Below are 27,499 nucleotides of genomic sequence, written 5' to 3'. Positions count from 1 at the left end.
CTCTTCCTTTCCTTGCTGGACACGTCCTCACAGTGATATCTCAGTCAGTTCAGTTCAGTCGCTCAGTTGTGTCCGACTCTTTGCGACCCCATGAATCGCAGCACGCCAGGCCTCCCTGTCCATCACCAACTCCTGGAGTTCACTGAGACTCACGTCCATCGAGTCAGTGATGCCATCCAGCCATCTCATCCTCTGTCGTCCCCTTCTCCTCTTGCCCCCAATCCCTCCCAGCATCAGAGTCTTTTCCAATGAGTCAACTCTTCTCATGAGGTGGCCAAAGTACTGGAGTTTCAGCTTTAGCATCATTCCTTCCAAAGAATACCCAGGACTGGTCTCCTTTAGAATGGACTGGTTGGATCTCCTTATAGTCCAAGGGACTCTCAAGAGTCTTCTCCAACACCACAGTTCAAAAGCATCAATTCTTCTGTGCTCAACGTTCTTCACAGTCCAACTCTCACATCCATACATGACCATTGGAAAAACCATAGCCTTGACTAGACGGACCTTTGTTGGCAAAGTAATGTCTCTGCTTTTGAATATGCTATCTAGGTTGGTCATAACTTTCCTTCCAAGGAGCCTTGGTAATTCTCACTGTTAGTCATTTTTCTTTTTATTCGTATCTGTTGACACTTGATAGTTTCTTTCAATTTCATGGCTCAAATTCTTCTTAATCTTTAGAGAATTTCCTTTCATTTTCTTCAATTACACCTTCTTTACTTTTCTTTCTGTTCTTTCCTGAACATCCTTCTGTATAGATATTAGAATTTTGAGATCTATCCTACATGTTTTGAGTCATTTCTTTTATTCTTTCTTGCCTTTTTTTTTTTTTTGCAAAATTCTGGGGAAATCACTCAAATTAGACTTCCAATTTGCTAAGTTCCTCTTTAGTTGTTCTCCACTTTGTATCAGCCCAACCACTGACTTTCCAGTTTGGGCAATCATATTTTTCATTTCCCGATCTTTGTTTTTCTTTGACTCTTTGTTTCAAAATGAAAGTAGGCTTATTTCCCTTGATATTATGTAATTAGCATATACTCTTTTGTCAGCATTTCAAACAATATGTATGTAAGGTTGTCAGTAAAAATAATCTGTAGTCCTATTGCCCAGTGATAACCATCACTGGCATTTTTTGGCCACTGCTCATGTATTACTCATGTAGGGCTTCCCTGGTGGCTCAGATGGTAAAGTGCCTGTCTGCAATGTGGGAGACCCGGGTTCGATCCCTGGGTTGGGAAGATCCCCTGGGGAAGGAGATGGCAGCCCACTCCACTACTCTTGCCTAGAAAATCCCATGGACAGAGGAACCTGGTATGCTACAGTCCATGGGGTAACAAAGAGTCGGGCATGACTGAGAGACTTCACTTTCACTTTCATATGTTACTCTCAACATTCACAGACTTATAGGCACAGAGGACTTCCCTACTCACAACAAACTTATATATGCTGTTTGACACAGATGTCTTTATACAAAGCATATATTACAAAATGCAATAAATCATAACAGAAAAAGGAGAAAGAAATTGACCCCTTTGGAACTCTTCTTTTTAGCTTTGCCATCTTGTGGAATCTTGGTTCCCTGAGCAGGGATTGAACCTGAGTCCGCGGCAGTGGAGCCACAGGGTCCTAACCACTGGGCTGCTGGGGAATTATCCCCAGGTTCACTAATAATCAGTCAAGACTAATGTTTCTTTCCCATCTATTACCCTTTCTGTCTCCTTTCTGTCATGTTGAATTATTTTGAATTGAATCACTTTATTCATAAAGATTATAGGATGTATCCTTAGAAGTAAGAATAACAAAAAAATCATAATACCCTTATTATATAAAAAATTATAATTCCCTAATACCAATAACAAAAATTCCCTCATATTTTCAAAAAATCAGCCATTCATTTTTCTGATTATCTCACAATTATTAAAAAACTGTTAGTTCATTTAAATTAGGACCCAAACAACATCTACATATTGTGTTTAGTTAACACCTTCTTAAAATCTCTGTATTATGTTCCTCCTCTGCCCTGCTATTTTCCTCCTGCAGTTTTTAATTTTTGTTCATTTATTGTTGGTGTTTTGAGCAGTTTTAGGCATATAGAAAAACTAAAATACAGTTTCTGTACATTCCCTCAACTTCATTTCCACCCTAGTTCCCCCTATTATTAACGTTTGCGAGTGACATAAATCAGAAAGAGAAAGAGAAATACCATGTTAACTCACTTGTATGTGGGATCTTAAAAAAAAAAAAGGAAACCCAAAACACCAAAACCAAGAAGTGAACTTGTGGATACAGAGAACAGATTGGTGGTTGCCAGAGATTAGGGTCGGGAGCGGGTGACATGGATGAAAGTGGTCAAAATAAATAAGTTCAGGGGATGCAATAAATAGCATGGTGACTATAGTTAGTAGTACTGTAGTGTATCTTTGGGCTTCCCTGGGGGCTCAATGGTGAAGAATGTGCCTGCCAATGCAGGAGATGTGTTCCATCCCTGGGTTGGGAAGATCCGCTGGAGGAGGGCATGGAAACCCGCTCGAGTGTTCTTACTGGGAAATCCCACAGACAGAGGAGCCTGGCGACCTACTGTCCACGGGGTTGCAGAAGAGCCGGACACAACGACTGAGCATGTAGTGTATATTTGGAAGTCACTAAGAGAGTAAATCTTAAAAAATCTTATCACAAGAAAAAATTTACAACTATGTGTGGTGATGGATATTCATGACTTAGAGTGATGATCATTTATAAATGTATATATGGAATCATTATGTTTTACACCTGAACCTAATATAAGATTATATCAATTATATCTCAATTAAAACATGAAGAGAACTGTATTTGATACCCTATTATAAGTCATAATGGAAAATAATATTAAACAATGTGAAAAAATGAAATAACATGCCTTAGAGTGTTGTTAGGAATATTAAGTGAATTAATATGTGGAAAGCACTTTTAAAGAATCTTGCATTAGTGTGGTACATTTGTTACAATTGATGGGCCAATATTGATACATGGTTATTAACTAAAAGCCATTGTTTATCCTAGGGTTCACTTTTTGTGTTGTAGATTCTCTAAGTGTAGTTGTCAGTACTATTTCATCCATAGTAGTCAACATAATTAGTAATTTGCAAGTTGTAACACCGGTGTACCCAGGAGTTTGACTTCAATAGAAGACAAGTGGCAGAAACTGAAGGCATTGTTTATCTGATTATAAAGCCTTTGAGTATAAAGTTCAGGCCTAATGTGTCTTCCTCTTCCCCTCCCTTCCTGTTCTCCACTTCCCCTCTCCCTTCCCTCCTACCCTCATTTTCTCTTTTGCAGTCTGCTGTTTTGTCGTGCACAAGCGGTGCCATGAATTTGTCACCTTCTCCTGCCCGGGCGCTGACAAGGGCCCAGCCTCTGACGTAAGTAACAGGCGCTGGTCACCTCTCTCTGTCCATAGTCAGTGCATCCTTTTGGGTGACTGTGAGTATACTGAGACAAAAAGTCAGGATGTCACGGTCCCTACGGCCTCTGAGACTATTTTCATCTTAATGCGAAAAAAAAACCAAAACATTTTGAGAGGGGTGCATGACTTCAAGAAACCAGTTTCCCTTCTATGATTTAGCACAATGTCTTCATCTTTATGGCTGAGGCATGGGGTTGATGAGCAAGGGTTAAATTGTGAACTCTTTGTCAGGGCCCCAGAATTAGGAGGAAGTGAGATTTTCCTGCTCCGTTTAACCCAAACTGTGATTACTGTTGAGGGATAAGGGATGCTCCTGGGTAAAACTGGCAAATAAACTGTTTTGATCATTATTGCTTTATTTTAATATGGTTTGAAAAATGTATCTAGTAGTGGTTTGTCATTTATGGTGAGGATTTAAAATTTCCTACATAAGTAAAGGTGTTTAGAGTTAAACAAAAGATAGGGCTTCCTTGTGGCTCAGCTGGTAAAGAATTCACCCACAGTGTGGGAGACCTGGGTTTGATCCCTGGGTTGGGAAGATCCCCTGGAGAAGGGAAAGGCTACCCAGTATTCTGGCCTGGCGAATGCCATGAACTGTATAGTCCATGGGGTCAGAGAGAGTCAGACATGACTGAGTGACTTTCATTTTCACTTTCCTTTCAAAAGATAGGGACTTCCCTGGCAGTCCAGTGGTTAAGAATTCACACTTGCAGTGCAGGGGGTACAGGTTTAATCCCTGGTTGGGGAACTAAGATCCCATATGCTGTGTGGTATGGCCAAAAATAAATAAATAAAAATTGAAAAAGATAAACTGACTTAAGGAAAATATTAAGTGAATGACAGCCTGAGTGCTGTGTATGAGTGCTCTGTGGCTAAAGTCTTGGTACAAGTTTACCTAAAGTTTGAGGTACATGTGGATCGCCTATCCAACAGCCATTCCTCACCCTCACTCTTCTTTCTGGCAAAGGCCACCTCTTAGTATAAAGCTGAAGATGCCTGCTGCTTGCTTTCACAGGCTCCTTTGTAGCTAGTGAATGAGCACGTGACCCAGTTCTGCTCAGTGGGACCCGAGGGGAAGTCTGAGCAGGGCTTCTAGGAAAGACATTCCTTTCTGATAAAGGAAGATACTCCTTTCTTTGTTCTGGTGGACATTTTTGAGTGGGCACATAATGAATGCATGGAGTTGTGGCAACCCTTAGGGTCAATGAGAAAGCTATGACTGACATCCTGAGCATGGCCGAGTGGAAGAGTTAAAGGAACCTGGGTCATGGATGACGTTGATGAACTGCTGAGCCAACGCTGAGTTCTCTTATGCTCAGACTGTGTATGTGAGATAAGAAGCACCTCTTACTGGTAAAGTAAGGGTATTCTTTTCCATGCAGCTGAAACCGTCCTGGCCCTTCCACCACGCACGCAGTGCTGTTGGCCCAGTCATGAACTCTTAAGTCTGTCACCCCAGTTCTCTTATTTTGTTCCTGCTTTGGTTCACCTTCCTGGAATTTTCCCCACTGGCTTTGTCTCCCACTGGTCTTGTCTTGATCACTTAGAGTGGACAGCTGATCTCAGCTTGCTCAAAGTGGGTAGTCACTACCTTCTGTTGTTGCATGTGCTCTTGCTAGCCTTCTAAAAGTGGTCATCTGCCATTTTGCTGCAGATCAGGGGCAGGCCATGCACACTCTAGAGCTGATACTGCCGTTATTTTGCAGACTGTGCTATTTGGGTTTAGGAACTCCAGGCAACAGAGAACAACCAAAACCCTCACAGGCCTATTTGCAGAGACGAGGATGGGACCATTCTTCATGTTCTCTCAGATCACATTCCCTGACCCTTTTAGTGCAGTTCCTTCCCGTGTACCCAGGAGAGAAGGTAAGTTTGGGGGACAGCCTGCTTCCATTATGCAGCTCTGAATGTTCATGCAGATCGAGGCGTGATGCTCAGAAAGCAGCCAGGAGGATGCTGTTTCCCATAGCCCTTCTTTATTCCTTGGCTTTTTATGTTGCCTGAGGGAGAAGGAGCTCAAACTATTTTATGTGGAAAGGGAAATTTTGGTCCCTGAAACTGAAAAGCTCGACCCAGTGAATCAAGGTGCTGAAATGAGATCTTCAGGGATCTCTTTCTCCAGTTCTTGGCTCAGTTTTCTTCTGGTTTCTTCTGTTTTCTTCTGGTTTCTGTTTCAAGAAGGCTTTTCTCCTATGGGAGCATGTTGGCCGTGGTACCTTTAGTCTTCATGTCTTGTCAGTGCTGCAGTTCTAGAGACAAGAGCTAACGTCTCAGTAAATCCTGGGCCATATGTGACTGAGGATGGTTATGCTGATTGGCACGCCTGGTATGGTCTTACCCCTGGAGAGGTCTGAGAGTGGGAGAGAGGTGATCGGTCCCTTGAAGGAAAATGAGAGAAGCGGTATTGTGTACTGGTTAAAATCACACTATGGATGGAGCCAGCATTTCGAGGCTCAGGTATGCTTGACCTTGGGCAAAGTACTTCAGTGCATTTATGCTTTAGATTGCTCAATTGGAAATGAATAAAGCAGTTGTCCCTACCTGATAACCTTGGTCGGAATATCTGGTGTGTATGTTTAGGACAGTGTCTGGTACATACTGAAGATGATAATGACAATGGTAATGAATAACAGTGAATGTGTGCTGGGTAGACAACGAGGACAGATGTCTACCAGGGAAGTCTGTTGAATGAATAGGTCCTCTGCCTGCCACCTGGCAGTTGTCCTTCCTAGGCATGTGTAGGCGCCATAAGTTGTAGGAGACCCTGCTCTGTGTGAATGGAACAGTGTAGTCATTCATTGCCTTGGGCATGGGGAGAGCAGGTAGTCCTCCCTACAGCTGGCATGCATAGATTTGGCAGCCAATCTCTGGACACAGTTCCAAGAAGGCCAGTTGGCACCAAGGATGATGAATTGGTCCAGACTCCTGAACTGGGTTGACTTTGTTCATTGACCTTTTTCTGTCCATGGTTGGAGACATGATTAAATATCTGACCACACCTGTTCACCTACCTGGCCAGGCTCTCTGAGGCTCATGCAGATCAGGAGGGGTGCCCTCCTCTTGTATGACCTTGGAGGAGCAGGTATGCAGCGAGCTCATGGACTAGAAAAGTGCTGCCTCCATTTGTGAGAAAGGAATTGTCCTTGTTGTCTTCTGCCCTCTGCTATTCCAAGTCCAACCTGAGCTGAGGAATATTCTGGGTATTAGTAGATCTTTGTGTGGTTGGCAGCCTTCTAGATCTCTATCATGGCATATTAGGCTACCTGATGGGAATTTTATGAATCAAGCTCTGTCCCAGTGAACCCAGCTACTGACCCAACCATTCAATGCCAATGGGAATAGACAGTACATATGGGCACCCACCACTGGGGGACCTCAAAACATGGCAGAGTTCCTGGGTGCTACGTCTGATCATCTGTAGGGATCCTACTGGTTCTGAGATCTTCTCAGAATTAGAAAGAGAAGCTTGTCTCTGAGGGCTTGGACTAGGATAAGTCAAGTGCAGGACTTGCCCTGGGCACAAAGATTAAGGGATTCTTGCTTGTGTCTGCCTGGTGGCTGGATGATCTAGGCTGGCCCCATTCACATGACTGGCAGCGAGCTGGCTGTGGGCCTAGGTGCCTTGATTCTTCTCCACATGGCTTCTCATCCTCCAGCTGACCAGCTCTGGTTTGTTCACATGGTGGTTTCAGGGTTCTAAGAAGAGCACATCCCAATGCATCAGTGCTTTTCCAGCTCATGCATCATGTCTGACAATGTCCCCCTGGACCAAGTAGTCTCATGTTATTCTTCAGTAGCTCAGTCGTGTCCGACTCTTTGTGACCCCATGAACTGTAGTCTGCAGGTTCCTCTGTCCATGGTGTTCTCCCAGCAAGAATACTGGAGTGGATTGCCATTTTCTACTCCAAGGGATCTTCCTGGACCAGGGATCAAATCTGTGTCTCCTGCATTGGCAGGCAGATTCTTTACCACTGAACCACCAGGGAAGCCCCCCAAGTAGTCTCATGGCCAAGCCCAAATTCAAGTGGTAAAGAAATAGACCACTCATCATGGGAGGGGAAAGAATCTCTGGTCAAGCTACTGCAGATCCTGTTGACTCAGGGGGTCACTGTGGAACAGAATCCCTGGAGGCCATCACACTGGGCTTCATAAAGGACTCTCAGGTCTCACTGTGGTTCAGAGAGTCAGACGGCCTCAGTAGGACAACAGGCCTCTTGTATTCCCTGCCCCAGCTCCCTGAGTGACTTAGCCTCCTCCAATGACAAATGGAAAGTTGGGCAGTTTATGGATCACTCCCAGAGACAATGGGCTTCCCAAGTGGCTCAGTGGTAAAGGCTCCGCTTGCCAGTGCAGGAGACAAGGGTTTGATCCCTGGGTTGGGAAGTTCCCCTGGAGGAGGAAATGGCAATCCACTCCAGTATTCTTGCTTGGAGAATTCCATGGACAGAGGAGCCTGGTGGGCTACCGTTCACGGGGTCACAAAGAATCGGACACGACTGAGTGGCTGAGACACACACACACCCAGAGACAATGGTGATTAAGGATGTGGACTCTGAAGTCAGTCATACCGTCTTAGTTCATGTTAGTTGCGCGTGAGGTGATCTCGGGTGGTCATTTTTCTTCTCTGTGGCTCAGTTTCTTTATCCACAAACTGGGATGTTAGTACCAACCACATAGGTCTATTGTAATAATTTTAAAAAATCCTTAAAATGAAAAAGAGCTAACTACATCAGCATCAAAAGGATTAACCACAGATGGATTAAAGAGCCATTGTGTGAAAGCGCTAAGCACAGTGCCTGTCACGTCCTAAGCCTTTGGTGCAGGTAGCTGATGGCTTTCCACTGATCTCCCTAATTGTGGATGTACTGATAATTCTCTCCATTCCTCCACCTACACCATGCACTCGTGTTTTCATTTCCATTGTGAGAGTGCTAAGTCACTCAGTTGTGTCCGACTCTTTGCAACACCATGGACTGCATGTAGCCCACCAGGCTCCTCTGTCCATGGATTTCTCCAGGCAAGAATACTAGAGTGGGTTGCCATGCCTTCCTCCAGGGGATCTTTCTGACCCAGGGATTGAACCTGAATCTTCTACGTCCCTTGCATTGGCAGGCAGGTTCTTTACCACTAGCATCTGGGGAGCCTTTCCATTGCCATTACTTTATACAAAACCTGAAATTTTGCAGTACAATGCTGAGAAAAAGAACCTAGACTCTGGAGCCAGAAAACCTTGGTGTCAAAATCCAGTGCTGAAGTCCCCAGCTCCATTGATCTTGGTAAAATTATTTCAGTTCTGTGATCTTAGTTTGTATCTTTAAAATGGGGCAAATAATACATAAATCATAGGTTCGGGGTGAGTAGTCAATGAAAAGCTACTTGAATCACAGCCAGAATAGTGTCTGGCACAAAGAAGGCACTCGGAAAATGGTTTCTAAATTATGATTTATCCCTGGAGGAATCTCTCCTACTCAAGAAGGGGTGCAGGTTACACTCTGACCTGCCAAGAAATAATAGCTAATAATAGCTAACTTTGTTGAGCAGAGGTTCTGTGCCAGGCATTACAAAAGTATAAAAGGACTCTTTAGCTGGTTTGTCTAAAGATAACTCCTCCAGTGTTTTATGGTTTTAGGAATAATAATTTCTTATCATTCATGGTCAAAGTACTGAATAAAACTCATTGTTATGCCTTGTACCCTCCTGATTCCATCACTAAATCAGTTCAGTGAAAGATGCAGGCAGTAATGTTGAGTTTTGTGTTTCTTAATCAAGTCTTACTTTATGAAGAAATATATTAAAAATGATAAATCATGCATTAGATGTTGAAGACTTAATAAAAGAGAAATAAAAGAAAATTTAAAAAGAATATATTACATTCACATATTAAAAGAATATGCATATAAATGCTAATGGGTTTGAAAATCTGGTTGAAAGGGATGATTCTCAAGGAAATTTTAAATTGGCAATTTTATCTCAAGAAAAAATTGAAAACCATAACAGGCAAATAATCGAGAGAAATGAGAACATTGCTTTTCTTCTCCCAAAGCTCCAGAATAATAGGCTTCATGGGTAAATTATTTTAAACTTTAGAAGAATGAAGAATTTCTGTTCATTTTATTTTATTTTGATTTTCATAACAGTGAGCCTGTTGTCTTAAAATATCTTTGTTTCCTTTTTGTGACATGCTTTACTTTTTTATTGAAGTATAACTGATGGATAAGATTATGTAAATTACAGGTATACAATATAATGCTTCACAATTTTAAAGGTTATACTTCATTTGTGTGTGTGTGTGTGTGTGCGCGCACACACACACACGCTAAGTTGCTTAGTGGTGTCTGACTCTTAGCAACCCCATGGACTGTAGCTGGCCAGGCTCCTTTGTCCATGGGGGTTCTCCAGGCAAGAATATTGGAGTCGGTTGCCATGCCCTCCTCCAGGGGATCTTCCCAACCCAGGGATCAAACCCAGGTCTCCCACATTGCAGGCAGATTCTTTACCATCTGAGCCACCAGGGAAGCCCATGAATACTGGAGTGGGTAGCCATTCCCTTCTCCAGGGGATCTTCCTAACCTAGGAATCGAACCAGGGTCTCCTGCATTGCAGATAGATTCTTTACCAGCTGAGCTACCAGGAAAGCCCATACTCCATTTATAGTTATTATAAAATATTGGCTATATGCCCTGTCTTATACAATATATCCTTGTAGTTTATCTTATACTTAATCTGTTCATTTTAAACTATATCAAATTATAGAGAAAAAGTAAACGTTCACAATTTAAAAAAATCAAAAGTGCAGTAAAGCCAACTCAAATTGGCACTAGATAAGAGATTGGCTCATGGGAAGGACATTGAGAAGGATTAAAAGCTTCAGGGATAAGAGTCTCAGATACTGAAACTGAGGATCCAGTACTTGTAAGATGCTTTCTCATTATTGGCTGTATCAGTCAGCTTTGCTGTGTAACAAACCATCCCAAAATTTAGTGGCTTAAAATGTTTATTATGTTTGGTGATTGTGTGGGCTGCTTGGGGCATTCTTCTGATCTGGGCCTATTCAGCTGATCACTGCTGAGCTCTCTCGTCCATTTGGTCAGCTGTGACTTGGCTGGTGCAGGATCACCTAGGGTAGCCTCAGGCACATGGCAGCCTCTTGCCTGGGCACTTGGTTCCTCCTCCATGTGGTCTCCTTTCCTCCATCAGTTTAGGCTCATCTGCACACTGGTCTCAGGGTGCCAAGCACAGCAAGAGAGGAAAGCCCCCACAGCATAGGTGTCTTTCAAGCTTTTTTTTATGTCACAGTGGTTGTGGCCAAGATCAGATTTGGGGTGGAAAAACAGACTTCACCTCTGGATAGTAGGGGCTGCAAAATCTCGTTGCAGAGATGCACGTGGGACGTGGGGACTTGGGGCCATTTTGCAGTCTACCATTCTGCAGCTGGCCCTCATCTGCTGTGCCAGCTGTCTCCTTGGTCCTTCCAGATCATCTCTGCTTTCTCCTTGAGAGACTGACCTGTAAGGGCTGCATCAGTGGGGGTTCCCTTACTCTCTGACTTCTGGTTGGGCTTAAGATGAGGGATTGATAGGAGACTGGAGGGTGAGCCCAGGGCGTTTGTCATAAGGTCTTCTTGGCTTTACCCTTTGACAGTGTTCCCCTCCTAAGGCAGTCTGCAGCTGTTCCCTCCCAAAGTCTCTCCTTTTCCCTCTGCTTGTGCTGGCTCTCAGTTACTGCACCCTCCCTCTTGCTTTCTCAACAGCATGCCCACACTTTTCTAAACAGTCCTTTTAATGGAATCTGCCTTAAAGTCTCCTAATTTGAATATGCCGTTCGTTTCCTGCTGGGACCCCAGCTGACTTGTCCTTGCTTTATTTGCTCCTATTGGAGACAGGACATGCCTGTAAGTACGTCTGGTAACCTGTTGACCCTAGGGAAAGATGGAAACCTAGTTGACACAGTGGCCTTCCTTCTTCCTGCATTCATAATCAGTCCCAGGAAAGGGTTCTGATTGGTTGGTCCTCAGTTGTTAGGGGAATGAACTCTTACAGTTTAACACGCCTGGACCATATAGCATCCCTCTGACTCAGAGAACAACATATAAGAAGAAGGAATGGGAGACTTGAAGGAGCTGACAAAATAAATAGCTGCCACACTGTATTGTTATAAGCTAGCTTGACCATGGTAACCAGCATACCCAATAAAGCTGGCTTACAAAACTAAACTGTAGTCAACTTAGAGTGTAAATTTAAAGATCCTAAGTAAAACATATCAGATCAGATCAGTCGCTCAGTTATGTCTGACTCTTTGCGACCCCATGAATCGCAGCACGCCAGGCCTCCCCGTCCATCACCAACTCCCGGAGTTCACTGAGACTCACGTCCATCGAGTCAGTGATGCCATCCAGCCATCTTATCTTCTGTCGTCCCCTTCTTCTCCTGCCCTCAATCCCTCCCAGCATCAGAGTCTTTTCTAATGAGTCAACTCTTCGCATGAGGTGGCCAAAGTACTGGAGCTTCAGCTTAAGCATCATTCCTTCCAAAGAAATCCCAGGGCTGGTCTCCTTCAGAATGGACTGGTTGGATCTCCTTGCAGTCCAAGGGACTCTCAAGAGTCTTCTCCAACACCACAGTTCAAAAGCATCAATTCTTCGGTGCTCAGCCTTCTTCACAGTCCAACTCTCACATCCATACATGACCACAGGAAAAACCATAGCCTTGACTAGACGAACCTTTGTTGGCAAAGTAATGTCTCTGCTTTTGAATATGCTATCTAGGTTGGTCATAACTTTCCTTCCAAGGAGTAAGCATCTTTTAATTTCATGGCTACAGTCACCATCTGTAGTGATTTTGGAGCCCAGAAAAATAAAGTCTGACACTATTTCCACTGTTTCCCCATCTATTTCCCATGAAGTGGTGGGACTGGATGCCATGATCTTCGTTTTCTGAATGTTGAGCTTTAAGCCAACTTTTTCACTCTCCACTTTCACTTTCATCAAGAGGCTTTTGAGTTCCTCTTCACTTTCTGCCATAAGGATGGTGTTGTCAGCATATCTGAGGTTATTGATATTTCTCCTGGCAATCTTGATTCCAGCTTGTGTTTCTTCCAGTCCAGCGTTTCTCATGATGTACTCTGCATATAAGTTAAATAAACAGGGTGACAATATACAGCCTTGACGAACTCCTTTTCCTATTTGGAACCAGTCTGTTGTTCCATGTCCAGTTCTAACTGTTGCTTCCTGACCTGCATACACATTTCTCAAGAGGCAGATCAGATGGTCTGGTATTCCCATCTCTTTCAGATTTTTCCACCGTTTATTGTGATACACACAGTCAAAGGCTTTGGCATAGTCAATAAGGCAGAAATAGATGTTTTTCTGGAATTCTCTTGCTTTTTCCATGATCCAGCGGATGTTGGCAATTTGATCTCTGGTTCCTCTTCCTTTTCTAAAACCAGCTTGAACATCAGGAAGTTCACAGTTCACATATTGCTGAAGATACTATTTAATTCTTGGCATAGACATATTGGTTCAAGTAGACTTTTTTAATATGAAAGAAACAATTTAGAGATAAAAATAATGAAAATTTTTGGTTAATGTAACAAAATATAAGAACAAGATAAAAATTAGCCAAGGAACTGTGCAATCTCAGAAGTAAAAATTTCAGTTTATCAGTTGCCTTGCACGTGCACTCAGTCGTGTCCAACTCTTTGCGACTCCATGGACTGTAGCCTCTGCCCATAGAAGTCTCCAGACAAGAATACTGGAGTGGGTTGCCATTTCCTTCTCCAGGAATCTTCCCAACCTAGGGATTGAACCTGTGTTTCCTGCATTGTAGATGGATGTTTTACTGCTTGAGCCATCAGGAACTAACCCAGTGTAAGTGGATTGAAATTCTCTACTAAAAGGCAAAGACTAATCAGACTGGAGAAATATACAATTCGAGGCATTGTATGAAAGAAATGTACTAGGTTAAAAATAAAAGAGTCAAAGATATAGCCCCCCCAAAAAACCACACATACATATAGAACATAATCTTAATAATACAAATCAAAAGAAATAGGATTCAAAGTAAAAAACATGAAAAGGAGGAAGAGAGGGAAAGTGCACTCTAATATATTACTGGTGATATGAATGTAAATGAATATTGGGTTGGCCAAAAAGTTCGTTTGGATTCTTCTGTAAGATATGATGAAAAACCCAAGTACACTTTTTGGCCAATCCAATGTAGTCTTCCTCAAGAGATAATTACCAACATGTATCAAAAGCCTTAATGACCTTTTTAGCCTAAGAATTTTGCTAAGGAATTATTTAAGGATATATGTATATATTTATAAAAAATTGGAAGCAATCTAAATGGCTGGAAATTAGGGTTTATGTAAGTAAAACATTTCCGTATGACAGGAGGCTGCACAGTGATTAAATGTTACAGTGTCTGGGTGATGGGAATGTTCTTTCTGTGTCTTGTTGAGTTGGCACCTGTATACACGCACACAGTATTCAAAACTCATGAAACTGTGTGCTTAAAAGAGGGAGGGGGACATATATACCTATGGCTGATTCATGTTGAGGTTTGACAGAAAGCAACAAAATTCTGTAAAGCAGTTAACCCTTCAGTTAAAAGATAAGTTAATTTAAAAAAGAAAGTCTGTACCTCACTGTATATCAATTATACTTCAATAAAAAGTCATCTGATTAAAATGTTATTGATATGGGACTATATAGTCATTATGAATGAAGAAAGCAGACAACAAAGCCCATGTATGGTAGGATATGTCTACAAACATACACCCTTGTGAAAATACAAGGCCACATTTTCTGAGCACATTTTGGTGTCCCCTTGTCAACTCTGCTCAGTATCTTATTCCAGACTGTTGGCAGAACTCTGAAGATCACTTTGGGAATTTCTGTAACTGTCTTCTGTGATCTTGTTTTTGGTGCCACTTCACCTCCAGCATGGACTCAGGCTTCCTGCTTAATTTGATTAGAATCAAACCTGAGTGAAGGCTTGGGTATAACTGTAAGGAACTATAGTTGCTTCTGGATGTGGTCACTCTTAAGATACTCCATCAGCTTAGTCCCCACATGGGCCTCTTCAGTGCTCCTGGTAAGATTCTGGCCCATTGGTAGACTCACCTTTGGCCCCCAAGGAGGGAAGTCCTAGCTCTGCCAGTCTGGGGTCCACTCACTTCCTGCTTCAGCACCAGTGGAGTGGGACATCCCTGTCTTCAGATAAAGGGCCCACCTCCTTTTCCTTGGCATTGTCTGGTCTCCCTGGCTCCAAGAAAGCAACATAACAGTTGGCTGCACTCTTCTCAAAGCCTGGGTTGCTTAGTCTTACATAACTCCAGGCAGGGGCACCCCACCATTCTGTTCTGATGATGCTCCAAGACTGTCTGGCTCTTCGAGGAGGTGAAGCAACAGTTAGGGTTGAACGTCCCTCTTGGCATCATGGTACGATTGCATCATTACCTGATAGCAGAGCTCATTTGTATCTCTCAAGGATAAGTAGTACCAGGGGCAATTCAGCCTGTAAACAGTGCAGACTCTCTCTCTCTCTCATATATCTACTACCTATCTCAATCTGGCAGGGCACCAGGACTCTTATTTATTACTTAACACTGTAGTCTATAACTTCTACATTCACGATGAAAGTGTTCAATAATTAGGGTGTATGTTCCAAATGAGAAAAGAACAGCTTACAAGGCAGAGTCTGAGAGTTGACCTGTCTTGCTCAAAGGCTAGGCTTCCACTTAACATTTAAAGAGCTATTGTATAGATTTTTGATGTAACTTCGGAAGACAGAAGCAGGCCTGAGAACCGTCTGTGCAGGCTGAGGAAGAACAGTCTAAACTGACTCACTGGTTCCTATTTAAGGATATTAACGCCTCATCCCAGTAGAGCAAAGACCGGTTGTCACCAGTTGCAGAGGGGATATCTGTGGTAGGTGTGGGTTTCTTCCACGGCTCTTTTACTAATGTTGTTTGGTTGCATGCAGCAGAAGCCACCTTGAGTTAGCTTAAATATCCACCTGCCAGTGCAGGAGACACAAGAGATTCGGGTTTGATCCCTGGGTCGGGAAGGTCCCCTGGAATAGGAAATGGCAACCCACTCCAGTACTCAGTTCAGTTCAGTTGCTCAGTCATGTCCAACTCTTTGCGACCCCATGAATTGCAGCACGCCAGGCCTCCCTGTCCATCACCAACTCCCGGAGTTTACCCAAACTCATGTCCATCGAGTTGGTGATGCCATCCAGCCATCTCATCCTCTGTCGTCCCCTTCTCCTCCTGCCCCCAATCCCTCCCAGCATCAGGGCCTTTTCCAATGAGTCAACTCTTCGCATGAGGTGGCCAAAGTATTGGAGTTTCAGCTTCAGCATCAGTCCTTCCAATGAACACCCAGGACTGATCTCCTTTAGGATGGACTGGTTGGATCTCCTTGCAGTCCAAGGGACTCTAAGGAGATCCAACCAGTCCATCCTAAAGGAGATGGTCCTGCCTGGAAAATCCCATGAACAAAGGAGTCTCGCAGGCTATAGGCCAGGGGTTTGCAAAGAGCTGGATACCACTGAACCACGGAGCATACACAAGCATAGTGAGATTTATTGAAAAGGGTATAATGTACTTTAGAGAACTGGAGGAAACCTCCCTAGACAACCAAATCAGTTGTATCTGATTTTGGTATTTGTGTTGCTTTGGCCCTAAATTCAAATTCCAGAAGAAGAAACATTATTCTCTGAAGCTTAAGTTACTTAACCAGCCATTTTCTTGGGCTTTTAAAGTCTTCCCTCTTTAGGGAACTAAATACAGTGTGGGTGGGTGGCTTTTTGAAGGAGAATTGAGACACTTATACCTCATCACTGAGGCAGAGATGTTTGCAGGTGAAAACCACACATGTCCACTACAATTTCTCAATGCTTCTTTGCAGAATACAGACAGGTTGAATGCTTAAGGATTATTTGGGTAGCCCACTCAGAACAGATCTCAGCTGAAGAAATACAGACAAGGGTCTGGGGATCTGTATTTTGAAGTCCTTTGGGTAATTCTCCTGGGGAGTCAAGTTTGGAAACCAGCAAAAGGTCCTATCTCAGAGTGGTTCTAAAACCAGAATGGTGGGGTTTGAATTCAAGGTTTGCCACTAACTAGCTGAATAAATAATCTTGGGCTAGGTATGTAACTTCTCTGCCTTGGTTTTCTCATCGGTAAGAAGAGGATAAAATAGCATCCTCCTAACAAGGTTCAGGCAAGGGTTAAATGAGTTAATCCATGTTGAGGGTTTCTCACCGTGCCTGGCAAATAGTAAGCGGGAGTTAATATGGCTACCGCCAGCGGCCCCTTCGAATCTTAGGATGTGAGTTTAAGATTGGAAAAGACCCTGATGCTGGGAAAGATTGAAGGTGGGAGGAGAAGGGGATCACACAGGATGAGATGGTTGGATGGCATCACCGACTCAATGGACATGAGTTTGAGTAAGCTTCCCTGTCCATCACAGGAAAGCCTGGCATGCTGCAGTCCATGGGGTCGCAAAGAGTCGGAGATAGCTGAGCGACTGAACTGAACTGAACTGAACTGAGCCTTATTTTTGGCATGGCATGCGTCCATCTTGCTTGCCACAAAATGGATACACAAAGGCACCTCCCGTGAGCTGGTTGAGGGGGAAAGTCTAATGAAAATGATGGTAATGTGGTGAAATGCAATTCTTTTGTTGGTGAAATGCATTCTGCCCAATTCTTCTCCCATTTGCCGCTTGCGGCTGATGGCATCTGCAGTGCGGAACCCGCATGTAAAGGTCAGAGTGAATTGCTTCTCCACAGCCCTCTGTCCCCTCACTGTCACAAAGACAGAGCTTCGTGCTGTGGATGAAGAAGCACGACCCCAGTATGCAGTGTCTGGAGAAGGGAAAGAGCTGTTTCTCTGGTGCACGAAGATCAGAGGTGCTGGAACTAAATGAGGCAGGCATGTCTTGTCTTATGAATTATTTTGACTTCTCCTGGTTAAGGGGCGAGACCGGCCTCAGAGACTGATAAAGGCAATTTCCCAGAAGACCTCAGCCTGTGGAGGCTGCAGACGGAGGGGGAAATAGAGCATTCAAAGGTAGATGACCCAGAAAGAGACATCTCTCACGTGAAAGGCGCTGGTCCTGGAGTCAGAAAGGCTCTGCCTCCAGCTCCAGTGGTCTGGACTCCTGGGATGTCTGAGTAGCAATATTTTATTTAAATAGTAGTATCCAAGAGCTAGCATTCATAGATAAGATTCTGTTTTAAGCACTTTCCGTAGAATCTTTCTTTATTCTTCGTTTCACTCTAGGAGGTGAGTCCCATTGTTGTCAGCCCCATTTTACAGATAAGGAAACTGAGGCTCTGAAGAGACTGAGGGACTTGCCCAGGGTCCCATGACCAGCGAGTAGCTGAGCCAGGATTCACACCCAGGCAGTCTGGCCCAGCTCCTGTTCTTACCCCGCACCCCAGGCTGCCTCGTTACTTCAGCCCCATTCACCTGGAAAAGCTAACTGAAACAGACAGCTCTTTTCTCCAGAACTGCCTTCCCACATCTGCGCCCCCAGAAACTGTCTGACCTCATAGCCTGGGTTCCGCTGGGTCCAGCTACACAAGTACACTTGCCCCAGACTGGACCCATCAGACCCCCTCTTCCAAGAATTTAGAATCTGGATTCAGAGGTGCTGCTTTTAGTCTGGGTTGGTCACACGGTTTTTGCAAACTGCTTCTTGTACAGGAAAGGGTCCATCTTGGTGAATTTTCACACAGTGAACATTTCTCTGTAACCAGAACCCCAGAAGCCCTCCTGTGTACCCTTATCATCCCTACATCTCCATCCCCTTCCATCAGGGTAACCACTACCCAGGCCAACAGCCGTTTGCTTGCTTGCTTTCTTTTATTGAGCTATTTAGTTTTATTTTCTTTTATTTCATTTTATTGTGGAGAGAACAAAACATCTGACCTACCCTCTTTGTTGAATTTGTTACAGTATTGCTTCTGTTGTTTTTCTGTTCTGTTTTTTTTTGGCCCAGAGGCCTGGGGGATGTTAGCTCCCTGACCAGGGGTGGAACCTGCACCCCCTGTGTTGGAAGGCGAAGTCTTAACCACTGGACCACCAAGGAAGTCACTCTTAATACACTTAAAAAAATGATTTTATTTATTTATTTATTTTTGGTTGTGCTGCTTGGGCTTTTCTCCAGCTAGGACGAGTGGGCGCTACTCTCCAGCTGTGTGATCCTCGGGCTTCTCATTGTGGCGGCTTCTCTTGCTGTGGAGCACAGCCTCTAGAGCACAGGCTCAGTAGCTGTGGTGCATGGGCTCAGTTGCTCCATGGCATATGGGATCTTCCAGGATCAGGGATTGAACCTGTGTCCTGCATAGGCAGGTGGGTGTTTTTTTTTTTTTTTAATCACTAAACCACCATGGAAGCCCTCCTCTTAATAAACTCTTAAGTGTACTATCCTGTATTGTTGACTGTAGACAGTGGTGGGCAGATCTCTAGAGCTCACTCATCTTGCTTAACTGAAACATTGATTAGTAATTCTGTTTCCCCCACCCCAGCTTCCAGGACCCATCATTCCACTCTTTGATTCTGTGAATTTGGTGTGATTGGAATTATATAGTCTTTCTGTTATATTTGTCTTTCTGTGTCTGGTTTATTTCACTTGACATAATGTCCTCAAAGTGTATCCATATTGTCCCGTGTTGCAGTGTATCGTTCCTTTTTAAGCATGAGTAAGAGCCCCCTGTATGTATATACTGTGTCTTCTTCATCCATTCATCTGTGTGTATGCATTCAGTTTGCTTCCTCACCGTTGCGAATAATGCTGCAGTGAACACAGGAGTTGTAAAGTCTCTCTAAGATCCTGATTTCAGTTATTTTTGGATAAATACCCATAACTGGAATGGCTGGATCATATAGTATTTCTCTTTTTGAGGAGTCTCTAAATGGGCCTAGGACTTGAGTAGACATTTATCTGAAGACATACAGGTGGGTAACTGGTATCTGAAAAGATGTTCAGCATTCATCAGAAAATTCAAATCAAACCCTCAGTGAGACCTCACACCTGACAGGCTGGCTGTTATCAAAACAAACTCCAAAGACAAGTGTTGGTGAGGGTGTAGAGAAACCCTTGCTCACTCTTGGTGGAAATGCAGAATAGTGCAGCCACTATAGAAGGAGAGTGCCTGCTTTGAACTCTGTACACATGGAGAGAGCCTCTCTTGTGTCTGGCTGCCTTCCTTGGTGTTTTGTTTGTGGCCACGTGACTTTGAAAAGGTGCATGCATTCATCAGGATGTCTGGCTTCAAAGCCAGCCAGCACTGGGCAGGTTAAGTAAATGAGTCAAGTGTGTGATAACAGGGACATTGCATCTAGAGTGTGTGTACTCTGTCTGAAAGGAATTTTTTAATTCCTGTTCTTTAAACAACCAAGATCCAGGTTTTCCAATTTTTAAAAGAGACATCTGAATCCCCTAAATGTGGGTGCTGACAGATAATTCGAGAACGACATATATGGTGCATTTAAAAAACATGTTTGGACTGGATTTCATTCTGTACATTTTGTTGTTCAGTTGCTAAGTTGTGTCCAACTCTTTGTGACCCCATGGACTGTAGTCCCTGCCCACCTCGCCACACCCCCAGGCCCCTGTGTCCATGGATTTCTCTAGGCAAGAATACTGGAGTGGGTTGCCATTTCCTTTTACATGGGATCTTATAGACCAGGGATCAAACCCATGTCTCCTGCATTGGCAGACAGGTTATTAAGCAGTGAAGTCCTCATTCTGTCTACCACCAGTTTATAACTTCTGAAGCTGGGAACTGTCAGTGGAAAGTCATGTCTCATGTCCCCAGCCTAGTCAATGAAGGGAGAAGGAAAAATATGGTCACCCTGGTTAAGGAAACTGCTGCTGCAGTGTCCCCCTGCTGTACTTGAACTCTCCGTGTCCCGTGGGATCTGCGGCGGGGTTGGGGTGCAATGTATGGGGGGAGTTATCTGGCAGCCACTTGCTTCTCCTACATGCAGTCTTCAGGGAGAATCATTCATCATTCCGTATATTTATTAAGGGCCTGCTGCTGCCAGGGACTGCTCGGCGAGGATTCAATTCAACTTTCTATATTTGCTCAGTTACCCCCCACCCTGCATCAGACCTTGCCATTCTTAATCCTTTTTTAATAGGAAGACCTGGGCCAGGATGCCTTTCCCTCAATTCAAGCCTCACCTTTTCCATATATTGAGAAACATTTCAGGAACTTTTGTCTTTTACTTGGCACCTTTCCCTGATTTTCTGGGCTGAAATAGATTCTATTTTTAAACAATTCCTTCTGGTACTTTCAGCAGTAGTTTGCAGGTGAGAGTAGAGTAAAATGTTCAGGTTCAGGTTTCTGGTCTTGCTTGTTGTTTGAAAGTATGGACTCTGGAGCCAGCCTGCCTGGGTTCAAATCTTGGCTCTGCTGCTTACTGGCTGCGTGACTCTGGATAAGCCACTTAACTGCTCTGTGCCCCAGTTTCTTCATTTTCAAGATGAGGACAATAATCTATCTACTGGGTGGGGATGTTGGGTGAAATAAGTTGGTTCATGCAAAGAGCTTAAAACAGTGCCTTGTGTGTTATGTAAGTGTTTGTTTGACTCAGAATCTTGGACCTGATTGCTTTCAAACTCAGCCCATTGGTTCTGACTCTCCTGTGATTCTGCATCTCAGCCTTCCTGTTGCAACTCTCTGCCTTTGATTCTCTTCACCCCTTGACTGAATCTCCAAAATTCTCCTGACCGTGGGTCAATTCTTGAGGCCTCTTCTGTGTTCCTAGACTTTCCCCACCCTCATATTCTCCCCATCGCTTTGTACCTCCTAAATAATAATCAAACCTGACATTTACAGGTGTATCTTGGAGATACCGTGGGTTAAGTTCCAGACCACCAGTAATGCAAATATCACATGGATTTTTTGATTTCCCACTGAATGTAGAAGTTATGTTCATACTCTACGGTATTCCTTTTAAGTATGCAGTAGTATTATGTCTAAAAAACAATGAAGTGAAAAAGTGAAAGTGTTAGTTGCCCAGTTGTGTCTGACTCTTTGCGATCTCATGGACTGTAGCCTGCCAGGCTCCTCTGTCTATGGGATTCTTCAGGCAAGAATACTGCAGTGGGTTGCCATGCCCTTCTCCAGGGGATCATCCCAACCCAGGGATTGAACCAAGGTCTCCCTCATTGCAGGCAGATCTTTATCATCTGAGCCACCAGGTAGCACCCCCCAAAAAAAATAGAAATTAAGAAACAGTGTATATATCTTAATTTTAAAATATGTTATTGCTAAAAAATGCTATCATGGGAGCCTTCAGCGGGCTGTAATCTTTTTTTGTGGGTTGAGGGTCTGAAATATCGTGAGACTTATCAAAATGTGACAGAGACAGAAAGTGAGCAAATGCTGTTGGAAAAATGGCGCCGATGGACTTGCTAGATGCAGCGTTGCCACAAACCTTTAATGTGTAAGAAACTCTTCTGCAGTGTAAGAAAACAAAACGAGGCGCACCCCCCACAGACAGTTCTGTCCATCCGCACAGACAGGACCTTCGTCCAGGCCCCACCCACTCTCCCTGGACCAGCTGCCTCTTGTCCCGACGCCCCGCTTCCTCTCTGTCTCATCAGCCTGTCATTTCCGCATTGCTGCGGAGTCATCTTTCCAAAAACCGGGTGGGATCTTGTCATCGTTCTTGCTGAAAACACGTCAGTGGCTTCCCACGGTTTTAGAGGCGCCGTTGATTCTCTGAGGGTCCATAAGCAGGATCTTCATACGTCCTTCTTTGTCACACTGGCCCGTATACACACCTGCTTATTCTGTTGCCTTGGGATCCTAAGGAGCGTGTGCCCCTGCTGTTCCCACTGTTCTCACAAGGGTCCCCTCTGGGACATGAAGGATATGGTTGCCCTGCTCCCAGGCCCTGCATGCTGTGGCCCCATCCATCCCTGTAGCCTCTTCCTGACTCCTCTCTCCTCACCCCGAGACTGAGCTTCCTTCTTTCAGTCTCCCATCCTTCCCAACAGCTCTTCCCCCACAAGGCACGTGCCTTGCTCTTCCCCTTGAACTCAGGGAGTCTCAGTTCTGGTTGCATGTTTGAATCATCTGCAGAGCTTTAAAACTGAGTGCTGGTGCCTGGGCCCATTGCAGACGAATGAAGTCAGACTTTATTGACTCAAAGCCTCTCAGTTGATTTTAATGTGCTTTGAGGCTTAAGAACCCTGATTGACTTGGACTCATCCTCTAGGCCACAGCTCAGCTCCTTAGGGAAGCCCTCCCTGGCCTCCCTGACCAGGTCACTTCTGCCTGTTTTGCACTCCTAAAGCCCCGCATACCTCTCCTTACTGTCACACATCATAGGGTCGCTTATTTATATGATGACCAAGAGCCTAGCTGCGTGACCTTGAACAAGTTACTTAACTTCTCTGTGCCTCAGTTTTTTCCCCTGTACAATGAGAATAATAAACCTGTTGTACAAGGTCAGTGAGGGTCAAATAAATTAATTATATATAAAGCTCTTAGAGGGCTTCCCAGGTGGCTCTAGTGGTAAAGAAACCACCTGCCAATGCAGGAGACATAAAAGATGTGGGGTTGATCCCTAAGTCGGGAAGATGCCCTGGAGGAGGGCATGACAGCCCACTCCAGTATTCTTGCCTGGAGTGTCCCATGGACAGAGAAGCCTGGTGGGCTACAGTCATGGGGTTGCACAGAGTTGGACACGACTGAAGCAACCTAGCCCACATGCACAGAGCTCTTGGAACAGTGTTTGGCATATGTTAGCTCTTACTGTAATGGTGATCATGGTGATGATGATGGTTATCCCTCACTGGAATCTAGAGAGCCCTTGAGGTGGGGTCAGCATCTGCTGTTGGACAGCTCCCCCCCCCGGGACAGCACATAGCACGTAAGAGCTCTTTAGTAACTGCTGACAGGTGTCCCAGTGATGCTCTTGGTGACAGGGTAATCAGTTGGTGTGCACAGGACTTGTCTTCTTCAGTTAGGTTCCTTGTCTGTATGGATCTATTGGTTTAGTATCCATGCTTCTAGTGCCCAGAGTTAGAGTCGTTAGGATCAGAACCTACACGGGCTTGTGCTGTCCAGAGTCCCAGGTGCTGATGGTGGCCTGGCAGACGTTCGCTTCAGCCACGTCCTGCATGTCCTTCTACGTAAGAGCTCTTTCTGCTCTTCTGAAAGGCAGGCGTGGGGGTGCCCAGGGCTTCTGTGGCAGAGGAAGCTGTCAGGAAGCCGGCATGGTGCTCTGAGTCTAGGAATCAAGCTGACAGCATCTTTTAAGTTAAGTAACCTCAGTAACCTCGTGTCCTGGTCCTGCGTTTGGGTGACCTGCACACAGCAGGGAGCAGGATGCCCCTCCCTTTGTTGGCTGATGGTGCTGTGGGGGGAAGGGGAAGCTAGGGGAGAGGCTGGGTGTGCATGTTTTGTGGTTGATGGAGGATTTATTTATAAAACAAGGGTGTGATCTGTGGCAGTGTGTCTGGTCCCTGAAAGGCTACTGTATACTCTGAGCAGTGAATTCACAGGAAGAGGCAGGGCAGAGCTGTGTGAACAGCCTGGAAGGCAGAGTGTAAGAACTCGAAGGGCCCTTGGGGAATACCCAGCTCAACTTCCTTGTTTTTTCAAGGAGGAACTGAGACCAGAGCATGGAAGTGACTTGGCCAAGATCACAGGTGAAGTCTTTATTTTAAGTTGACATCGATCAAGTGCACACTGTCTGCCAGTCACTGTGCTGATAAGCACAGTATAATCATGATTTCACGAATGTTCACAAATCTAAAAGCCAAAACATTTGTTTATTTATTATATTCTACCCACATAGAGTGTTAACTAATTGCCAAGCACCGCGCTGAGCTTTTTACAAAAATTAACTCAATAGCATCTCATGATCCTATGAACATTTAATGCTATTATTATTGTTTCTACTTTAAAAATGAGGTGGGACTTCCCTGATGGTCCAATGGCTAGGACTCTGCACTCCCAGTGCAGGGGGCCCAGGTTCAATCCCTGGTCAGGGAACTAGATCCCACATGCCCCGACTAAGAGTTCTCATGCCACAAAGATCCTGCACGTGCAACGAAGATCGAAGACCCCACGTGCCACAATTAAGACCCAGCACAGCCAAATAAATAAATACCTTTTAGAAAATGAGGAGGTGGAAGCACAGCAACGTTAGGTAATCTGCACCAAGTCACACGAGAAGTCGTTAAGTCTGGGATTCAGCCCAGGAAGCCCAGCCTCACAGTGTGTGTCATCCTGCTGTAGCGTCTCCCCATTTGACAGGTGAGAAAACTGAGGCTCATATAGCTTGAGGAACTTGCTCAAGGCCGCATGACTGGGAAGTAACAGAGCTGGGACAGAATTCGGACCATCTACCTTGAGAATCTGGCTCATGAGATCTCTACTAAGTCCTCTCTTATGGGGGCCGGGGTCTCACGGCTGAGGGATTTGAATTGAAGACAGGGGATGGGGGCTGAGGCAGAGCTTGGAGCCAGGCAGGGGGCAGAGGACTGTATCAGCCCGGCCTGCCTGTATTGAAGCAGGGTGTCTGCATCTGAATAGCAGGGTGTCTGCAGAGCCCTGTCAAGTGCCCCAAGTCCAGGTTCCACCCTCTGTCCTTCAGATGTTAGCTCGGACTTCACCTCCTCGGGGAAGCCTCCCAGATCTGGTGACGGAATCCCTCACCGTTAACTCTTTAAGCACCCCGAGCTTCTCCTGCACGGCACTCAGAAGTGTGCATTTGTTTGTACCTTTTTACTGTCACCTCCCAGCTAGGCTGGCAGCCCGTCAGGGTCCTGCAGACCCTGTGTTTGATTTTGTTCATCCAGCTTCTGACACATACCAGGCACTCAACAAACACTTGGTGAGTAAGTGGATCATTGCCAGGTGGCACTTGTAGTAAAGAACCTGCCTACCAATACAGGAGACATAAGAGATGCGAGTTCAACTCCTAGGTCAGGAAAATCCCCTGGAGAAGGAAATGGTAACCCACTCCAGTATTCTTGCCTGGGACATCCCATGGACAGAGGAGCCCGGTGAGCTACAGTCCACGGGATCTCAAAGAGTTGGACACGACTGAGCGTGCACACTCACATGTGGGCTTCCCTGGTGGTCTAGTGGCTGAGGCTCTGTGCTCATAATGGAGAAGGCCCAGCTTGGATCCCTGGTCAGGGAACTGGATCCCACATGCCTCAACCAAGAGTTTGCATGCCGCAACTAAAGATTCCACGTGCTGCAGGCTAAGACCCAACACAGCCAAATAAATAACATAAAAATAAATATTAAAACACACACGCACACACGCAGACACACTTGCGGTGTTAGATGTTGAAAGAAAGATCAACAAAATTTAAAAGGCAAGTGAAAAACTGGGAAAATGTTTACTGTGTATATCATGCGTGAGTGGGTAATGTTCTTTACGTTGTATAGGAAGCTTGTTACTAATCATTTAGAAAGAAGCAAACTTGAATTTAAACATGGGCAAAGGCTGTGGACAGAAAATGAATGATAACAGTGAACATTTAAAAATATTTACTTCCACCAGTGACCGTTAAGCAGTTTTCAGGCAGTAATGCATTGAGCTCTCCCATCAACTTAGGCAGTAATTATTATTATTATCCAGTTTTTAGATGTAGAAACTAAGACTTGAAAGGGTTAAATAATTTGCCCTGTAGTCTGGAAGCTAATAACTGCAAGAGCTGTGTCTTAAATTTGAATGTGGCTATTAATTAACCCCTGATGTTGACACTGGCTCCAGTGCAGATTGTAACCCAGGAAATCATATTTAAAATCCTACTGAAGTTGACACAGCGGAAGCTTGTCTTTAAATGGAACAATTACTTATTTGCCCAAGGGGTGGGGGTCGTAGCAGCCGTGGGTATCACAGCCTCCCGCAGGCACCGGAGCATCTACACAGCTCATCAGCACGATTCACTCTGCTCTCCCGGAACACAATGAAAGATCTTCTCCAAATTACAGTGTCCCCCTTCCAACTGTGTAATTACAGCTTCTAACATTCTACGCATTTCATGTGCACAGAATCTCAGTCCACATCGTCCTAATTAAGGTTCCCCTGCCTCTTTGTCTCTCGGGAATTCTCAGCATTTTGTCTGCAGTTTGGGACATGGCGATGCTGTTGGGTTACCCGGCAGGCTGGTACGTGCAGTGGGAGTTTCGTGATGTCCAGATAAACATGAAAATATTCTACTGTCATCAAAACTCTGCTGCTGCTGCTGCTGCTAAGTTGCTTCAGTCATGTCCGACTCTGTGCGACCCCATAGACGGCAGCCCACCAGGCTCCCCTGTCCCTGGGATTCTCCAGGCAAGAACACTGGAGTGGGGTGCCATTTCCTTCTCTGATGCGTGAAAGTGAAAAGTGAAAGTGAAGTCGCTCAGTCGTGTCCGACTCCTAGGGACCCCATGGACTGCAGCCGACCAGGCTCCTCCATCCATGGGATTTTCCAGGCAAGAGTACTGGAGTGGAGTGCCATCAAAACTCTACAGAGCTATATAAGGAAAAGTTGTATTCCTTTCCACTTTGTTCCCTCCTGCCTTCCTAAAGAAACACTTTTTTTATTAACTTCTCTTGCAGCCTCTCCTTCTCGCATTTGCTTTTGCAGACCTGAGTAATTTAAAATACACTTTCTTATCCTACCTCACTTTCTCAACCCAAAGGTTGCCTGCAGCATAGTTCTGCACCTTGGGTTCTGCTTTTTTTTTTTCTTTTTCGACTTCTCTTAAAAATATACTCTTAAGATTTTCTCCACGTTAGTGCAGAAAGCTTCATTTTCATCCTGAATGGTAGTCCATTGTGTAACTGCAGTAAGATTTGAGTATCTCCATCCCTATGACATTTGGCTCATTTAAAATCTTTCACTATCATAAACGATGCTGCAGTGAACAACCGTGTGTGTATAAAATTTCCTATGTATGTGGGTTTATCTCCAGGATCAAGTCCCAGAAGTGGGACAGCTGGGTCAAAACGGGAGAAGTATTTGGACTTTTGATATACATGCCCATTTGCCCCCACAGGGTAATGCTGATCGGC

At 44.6% G+C, this 27,499-nt stretch overlaps 1 protein-coding gene and 1 non-coding gene across 3 annotated transcripts in view; both read left to right on the top strand.

Annotated features, from left to right (window-relative positions):
• PRKCB (protein kinase C beta) overlaps nucleotides 1-27,499 on the top strand; it is a 375,677-nt gene that overhangs the window by 160,874 nt on the left and 187,304 nt on the right. For both annotated transcript variants that reach the window (XM_027526433.1, XM_027526434.1), the window contains exon 3: nucleotides 3,313-3,395. In XM_027526433.1, the coding sequence (XP_027382234.1) occupies nucleotides 3,313-3,395 (83 nt within the window). The remainder of the gene's footprint in view (nucleotides 1-3,312; nucleotides 3,396-27,499) is intronic.
• On the top strand, nucleotides 24,399-24,471 carry TRNAG-CCC. Its single transcript has one exon. It is a non-coding gene; the product is annotated as a tRNA-Gly (tRNA).

This window comes from Bos indicus x Bos taurus, chromosome 25, assembly GCF_003369695.1.
Source record: "Bos indicus x Bos taurus breed Angus x Brahman F1 hybrid chromosome 25, Bos_hybrid_MaternalHap_v2.0, whole genome shotgun sequence".
Classification (NCBI taxonomy): Eukaryota; Metazoa; Chordata; class Mammalia; order Artiodactyla; family Bovidae; genus Bos; species Bos indicus x Bos taurus.
Note: the sequence above shows the minus strand (reverse complement) of the source record. Positions and strands in the feature narration are given on the sequence as shown.